The sequence below is a fragment of the Lathyrus oleraceus genome, chromosome 6 (genome assembly GCF_024323335.1).
Source record: "Lathyrus oleraceus cultivar Zhongwan6 chromosome 6, CAAS_Psat_ZW6_1.0, whole genome shotgun sequence".
In the NCBI taxonomy this organism is placed as follows: domain Eukaryota; kingdom Viridiplantae; phylum Streptophyta; class Magnoliopsida; order Fabales; family Fabaceae; genus Lathyrus; species Lathyrus oleraceus.
In genome coordinates this window covers 2,282,941-2,289,900 of record NC_066584.1, presented here as the reverse complement: position 1 = coordinate 2,289,900, position 6,960 = coordinate 2,282,941, and the positions used below count along the sequence as shown (strand labels likewise).

Sequence of the window (6,960 nt, the reverse complement as noted above, 5' to 3'; positions counted from 1 at the left end):
AGATTTTTTTTGAAAAAGTGTGTTAGTTGAGTAAAAAATTTAGAAGTTGTTGTCAAAATATGATGAATTTTTTTATTATTATTTGGTATTGTATGAATGATTAAACACAAAGTATGTTATTCTTTTATATGTGTATGAATGTTCAATAAAAAGTATTATAAAAAGTCGAACCAACTCAAACCACATCTGATTTAGTTTGATTTTATTTCTAAAAACCAACCGAATCAAATCAAACCACAATCTTTTTCTCTTTCTCTTGTGATTCAAATAAATTTTAACGTTAAAGCCGCTCAAACCGCACCAGAACATCCCTAACGTCTTAGGTCTTATTACTTGGTCTAAGTTGTTACTTGAATATTAAATTAAAAAAAAAGTTTATTTTTTACTTTAAAAAAACCGTTAATAATATTAAAAATAAAATCTAGACCAAAAACCGGTTAATAATATTAAAAAAACAAAATTTAGACAAAAAAAAATTTTATCGGCTTGACGTCGTTAGCCAGTCAACAAAAGTAAAATATGTAGAATAACGTGGTCTCCGTGAATTCACGGTTCTTGTACTCTCCATTTGCAAGAAGAAGAAAGAGAAAGCGTTGAATCAATCTTCGTCTCTTTCAATTCATCCTTCATTCCACTCTTTAATCTCAAACATATCCATTTTCGTTCAACCAAATGGTACTACTCTCTTTCTACTTCATACACTCTTTTTTTTTTCATTTCATTTCCAAAAACAAATTAACCATTTTCTTCCCCTTTTCAATCGCAGATCCGATTCATTCTGTTGCAGAACCGCCAGGGTAAAACCCGTTTAGCCAAATACTATGTTCCTCTCGAAGATTCCGAGAAACATAAGGTCGAATACGAGGTAACTTTCTCATTCTTTCTTCTCTATTTCTTCATGAATCACAATATTCTCCTCCTTAACCTAATTTTCTCAAATTTCTTCATTTTCAGGTTCATCGTCTCGTTGTAAATAGAGATCCCAAATACACTAATTTCGTTGAGGTATCATCCATTTTTTTGGGGTTGAGTATTCTAAAGATTGTGTTTTTTTTTCTTTCTGTTTGATGGGTAATTTTGTTTTGCAGTTTCGTACGCACAAGGTTATATACAGGAGATATGCTGGATTGTTTTTCTCACTTTGTGTTGATATTACTGATAATGAATTGGCGTATTTAGAGTGTATCCATTTGTTTGTTGAAATTTTGGATCACTTCTTCAGCAATGTCTGTGAACTTGATTTGGTTTTTAACTTCCACAAGGTTTGTTTTTTTGGTTGTTGTCAATTTCTTTTAATTAATTATAACTCTGCAACGTGATTGTTGATTTAGATGTTTGCCTACCGTGTTTTTAGATACAACTATTTAGCATATCAGCGTATGTGGTTACATTCAATTTTTTTGGTTAATGTTGTGTTAGATTTGTCGTATACCTATAAGACTGAGTTGGAATGACATCTATTGTAAGAAAGATGGTGAAAACTCAGCTTAGGTGGTTTGGACATTTAGATTTTCTAGTATAAAAAGTAGATCAGACGCATTAGAGATTAATGAGTTTGATAGAAACATGATATATGAAAGAACATTTTGGCGCTGTCCTATGTAGTGTGGTAAGATTTGGTTGTTTTAGGTTTCCGCTGCATTTTGATTCTGGCTTACATTAGCGTTTTGCATAACCATCGCCTGCACTGATCCATTTGCTATGCTACATTTTGTTTATTTTGCTGAATGTTTCAGTTTGTATCTTCCGTGCCACTTTTTTATTCAATCTGTGTTATTTAGTTTCTAATTGAGCATTCCTTATATGCAACTTCATCCACTGTTTGTGTGGTAGATATGTATATCTAAGTTTTATGGAACATTACATATGTTATGTTTTTTTGTCTAAGTGAAGTTAATGATTCTGGAAGGTTGGGATTGGAGTGGTTATTGATTACAATATTGAATCTCATTGTGTCTTAAGATTATTTTTTTGTAGTTGTTCCCTGCTCATTTAGTTTTATCTGACATGAAGGTATACCTTATACTTGATGAATTCATTCTAGCGGGTGAACTGCAAGAAACAAGCAAGAAGGTATATACATTTTCTTTTGGTGTTACTGGTATTACTATGCTATGTGATTACTGAATTGAAGTTTGAGATGTATAGTTATTAGCTTATGATTTTGGGCTTATTTGTGCACATTGATTGTAAATTTATTCACAAACTAAATTTATGACACAGAAAACCTATATTCCCGAACCAAACTAACTTGTTTTTGGTGCTTGCAGGCTATCATTGAAAGAATGGGGGAACTTGAAAAACTAGAGTGAAACATAGCAGTTCAGCAGAGTCACAATGTCTTGGAGATTCTGATGATGTACTTGAGCATTTGGAGTGATTCTTGTATTTTAATTGTGATATGTGATACAAAACTTTGATATTTTCCCCCTTGAGCCATGTATTATGTACACTACCAAGGCTTCTTTTGGCTTGTGTTAATATATTGTAGACATTTATGAAGTCAGTTTTTAGTAACCTTTATTCATTGTCTATGTATTTTATTTTCAACACACCAGAGATATACAACTGGATAATGGTAATATAATAAACAATTTCAAAATAATATTTTTTGATAATATATAACTAGTAGTGTTGGAAGTATTGTAAATGTTTCATTTTCACTATGGAGACTAAGAAGATTCCTTCCTTCTTTCTACCACTTCATATATATGCAACAAGGGTGACTGACAGGTTTAACACTTGAAGCAATGTTGCACCAATACTTAAGAACCTGACTCTAATTTCTTCAAATATAGTATTGAGATGAAGAGGGTCTTGCCCATTTGTCTTGGATGGGGGAAATTAGCTGCTGTTGTCGTCCGGCGATTTTCGATCCGAATATTTCTTGTGATACAGAGGTATGAGGAAAAATGGCTTGAGCACAGGGAACCATTGCAGAAGAGTCATTTCTTCCACTCTGCCAATTAGGATTTTGGGTCCTCATAACAATATTGCAATTGACAGAAGACCTACGCTGAGCTACTTGTTGCTGCATCCCCCAAAAGTTTTGGTGCTCTTGCTTACTATTTGAGGCTGTTGAACTATATTGAGTTCCACATGACTGGCTACCATAATAATGAGGTTGTTGCAACCGAAGCTGCAGAAATTTAAAGCATTATAGAAAAACATTAGAGTATATCATATACTGGTTAGAAGTTCAAGACATGTATTTATGAGGATATTGAATTGCGTGTTTTATGGTCTTTGGTTGTTAGAGTAGTTTATTCAATTCATTGTGAGGAACAAACATTAGCCACCTCATTTCATATTATTAGAAACATAGAATATGGAAGTTGGTCCCTAGATTTTGTTTCTTGATTTGTAACAAAGAAACATTAACCAATATTAATACCTGTGGTCCTACAACAGACAACTGATCAAGGTAAACTGTCGAGGAGGCGTAACGACTCTGATGCGTAGGATTTGGCACGACCCTTTGTTGTCGTGCTGGTGACTGAAAATAAGGTAATTGCAAATTTGACAATGGTTCCAACCTACTTACAACTTTATTATAATTGTTATTGTCGACCTTTAATCCATAACTTCCGGCTGACAAAGACAAGAAGTTGAAACTCTGCATAATAAAGACAGTTATCAGAGCATGAAAAGGGGATAAGGGGAGGCATTGTTTCGAAAGTAACCCTGAGCTTACTTGCTTTTGAGGATCATATACTCCAGGTGTTGGAGTAGCCTGTGATATCTCACCATAGTGGCATTGCTGCAAAAGAGTACTACTACCATTCTTACTTTCATTAGTATTCCTCGCAGTAGTACAAATAGCTCCATTTCTCATTCCGTTCACGTTGTGTATTTCTAAAGAAGCTTCACGCTTTGACCCATCGGGCACTCTCATTTCATTACATTCGTGAAGCTTGGACTCTTTGATAGCTCCTTGTTTTGACACCTCTAAACACCGAATTGTATGACTGATGTAAACATGAGTCGCACACCTTTTCCGTGATCTTTTATGACTAACAGCAGATGACACTGAAGACAAGCCTGGCCACAATGCAAGACTTTCTGATAAAACAACAGAAAGAACTTCAAGAATTAGTCGCGTTGATGTAAAAAACTTTAGCCTATACTTTTATCACCAGAGTATGAGTTCACCACTATTAAAATGGACATTTTGTTGTTTAGGGGAAGCATACCATTTTTTATCGGTTCCTTGATCAAATGCTGTTTTTGCTTGTTATTAACATTTCTGATCTGAAATGTAACGGATCACACCAATAATGAGTTATACTAGCTCACAAAAAGAGTTTTTGGCAGAAACATACAAACTGTGAAATTTGAAAATGCCTACCAAGTCTAATTCGACATCTGGTTTCTTCTTGTGTTGTGAAATCGGTGATTGTCGGGTTATATTTAATCTAAAAAATGATGACAAAACATGTAAATGATTACAAAATACTTGAAAAGTATAGAGACTTCAGAATGCAACCGGAAAATACTCACCCTATTGCTAGACATAATTCAGAGTCGTGCAATGCAATTTTTTCGCAACATTCACGCTTAACCATCTCAGGCATGCTCTGAAGATTTATCGATGGAGTACTGCTATGAGATGCCACCAATATATTCACCTTCTTAGAATGTTCATGACCAGTAGTTTCATTTACAGAAGTAATTTTTGAAGCTTCTCCAGGTAAACAACTTTCAGGACAAAGACTTGCACCCTGATCGGTTCCTGAGGCTAGAATGCATGACAAAAGAAAATGGAAAATCAAAACGCACGAGTTAATAACTAAAATTACACTGACACCATCAAAATTAATCTCTTATGTAATAGATAAGGGTGAGATTAACCTTCAAGAGAAGCATTAACGTTCTCCTTCTTGTCCTGCAAAACTGAGGAGTTCTCTATCAAAGCTTCTCCATATAGTTCCTTACTAACATGATCGGAGCCACTGTGAGGGAACATTGCAGCCAAAGCATATAGAGTCTCAGCTACCTCCTCCTCATCTTTTGTGATGGAACCAAAACCTCCTTCTCTTCGGGACAAGTGTTTGCTAATTTCCTGTTTCTACGAAAAGTAAAACTCCATGTTAAAGGTGAAAACTAAGCAAAAGGACAAGTTTTTGAAAATGGAATCAACAGAAACCACAAGTGTCTTACGCACAATACTCACTTTTGACTTCTTTACATTATCCTTTTCTGAAGATTCCATTCCATTGTTCTTATGGTTCACCTTTTCTGCATCAAGTAAGATGGATTCGCGACCGCGCTTTTTCATGGCTGTAATTTTAAAAGGAAAAGTAAGAATAAAGTTCATGCTTCTTTTAAGCACAATAAGAGACAAAAAGAATCATAACAATAGATTAGATTAAAGAACAAGACATGTGAGCTTTATAAAAGCTTATCCACAAAAGCACTTTTGTAAATATTTATAACAACTTATAGAATGTGTTTATAACTTGTTTGAGATAACTTTTACTTCTTCTATTATTCCCATGCAGTTTCAAATTTTATTTTTACATAGAAAACAAATATTGACATTGCAAACAAACACAAACAAGCAAGGTTTCAGGTTCGAGTACTCTGAATTGAAAAGAAAAAAAAAGTTAACAGTGAAGCCGGAGAATACTAAAAACCTATAACATGATAACAAATAAAACACAAACAGCTTATTGAATGAACTTAACTGCCTAATACTATGATCAATGAATCCAAACACATGATAAGTAAACTTTATCACCCAAATGACCCTTTGGTTAATTAAAAGCTGTTACAGTCTCTTTCTGAAAAGACATACTTGTTGCAATAATTGACAAACAAAGAAAAAAAGACACATAATCAAGAGTCTTAAGTGTGTAACAATCATGACAAAGAAAAAGCAAAAGTTTCAAAGATTGCTTCAAGTCTAATTCAAAAAAGATTTGATTTTGAATTAGAAAACCACACTAACCAGAACGTAGCTTCCTTGGAACAGAAGCACCATAGCATCCATTCAAAAACTAAGAAAAAAAACAAAACCCAAAATTAGTAAGCATAAAAAGTTCATAAATTTAGAAACTTACAATAAAAACTTACATTATTGGGAATCTTAAATCCCTTTGGGTCTTGATGTTGTTGTTGTTGTTTTTCACAACCCATTTCATTGACAGCACTCAAGCTTCTAACTTTTTCTTCTTTCTTCGATTTCTTCAAGAATTTGATAGCAGCAGCACCGAAAACTATGTGTCAGAAAGAAAAAAGAAAGTGAGATAGTAGATAACAAAGGAGAGAAAGTGAGAAGCGTTATCTGCAAATAAAACTCTTTTAAAGAAAGGAGAGAAAAAAACGACAAAGGGTTGAAATGGGTTTTGTTTTGTAGTTTGGAAAGAAACGAAAAATGAGTTGGTGATGTGTGATTTGTTTACCACCAAAGAGTTTATTTGTGTGTCGTCGTTTGTTGGTTCCACGCCTTAGGTTTTGGGTTTTGTTGTTCATAATTTTGGATTGATGAGTGGTGATAAGAATGAGAATGAGAATGAGAAAGGTGAAGATGAAGAGGAAAGTGAGTTTGTTTGAGACGAGACAAAAGAGGTTAAAGGGAACATGGAATGGGAATGATGAGGTTGTTTGTTTGTAAATTGTACTAGTACTGTGATGACTGTGCAGTTGTTGTGTTGGTCAGTGGAAAAAGAAGGTAGATAGAGAGGAAAAGTAAATTGTGCCTCGTCTTCAGTGAATTGTGTTTGTGATTGTGAGATAAAGTAGGAGAGAAAAAAGAGAAGAGAGAGAAGTTTATTCAATGAAGTGGCAAATTTTTTTGGAGTAATTCAATCAAGGAAAATGGAAAGCATGGGAGAGATAAATTAAAGAGAGAGTAAAAAAAGTCAAATTATTTTTTGGATTAATGGATTGCAAAAAGTCGGATACCAAGATTTAAAAAATAACTTAGATTTGTGTAGTGCTCCTATTGAATCAACCGTC

At 33.9% G+C, this 6,960-nt stretch overlaps 2 protein-coding genes across 5 annotated transcripts; one reads left to right on the top strand and one right to left on the bottom strand.

Moving 5' to 3' along the window:
- Window positions 1-480: 480 nt before the first annotated feature.
- Window positions 481-2,517, top strand: LOC127093467 (AP-2 complex subunit sigma). Its single transcript, XM_051032401.1, has 6 exons — window positions 481-675; window positions 767-865; window positions 955-1,005; window positions 1,089-1,262; window positions 2,014-2,073; window positions 2,271-2,517. The coding sequence occupies exons 1-6, from the start codon at window positions 673-675 to the stop codon at window positions 2,310-2,312; spliced, it is 429 nt and encodes a 142-aa protein (XP_050888358.1). The 5' UTR covers window positions 481-672; the 3' UTR covers window positions 2,313-2,517.
- Window positions 2,518-2,594: 77 nt separating this feature from the next.
- On the bottom strand, window positions 2,595-6,751 carry LOC127093466 (uncharacterized). 4 transcript variants are annotated; one of them, XM_051032397.1, is made up of 11 exons: window positions 6,405-6,751; window positions 6,076-6,218; window positions 5,951-5,999; window positions 5,165-5,280; window positions 4,852-5,068; window positions 4,501-4,738; window positions 4,349-4,415; window positions 4,194-4,251; window positions 3,695-4,062; window positions 3,395-3,616; window positions 2,595-3,139 (listed from the first exon to the last, which is right to left on the bottom strand). In XM_051032397.1, the coding sequence occupies exons 1-11, from the start codon at window positions 6,472-6,474 to the stop codon at window positions 2,789-2,791; spliced, it is 1,899 nt and encodes a 632-aa protein (XP_050888354.1). In that variant the 5' UTR covers window positions 6,475-6,751; the 3' UTR covers window positions 2,595-2,788. The 4 variants fall into 4 exon arrangements, with proteins under 4 accessions (XP_050888354.1, XP_050888355.1, XP_050888356.1 ...); XM_051032398.1 differs by having other exon boundaries at window positions 4,852-5,062; XM_051032399.1 differs by having other exon boundaries at window positions 5,174-5,280.
- Between the last annotated feature and the right edge of the window lie 209 nt (window positions 6,752-6,960).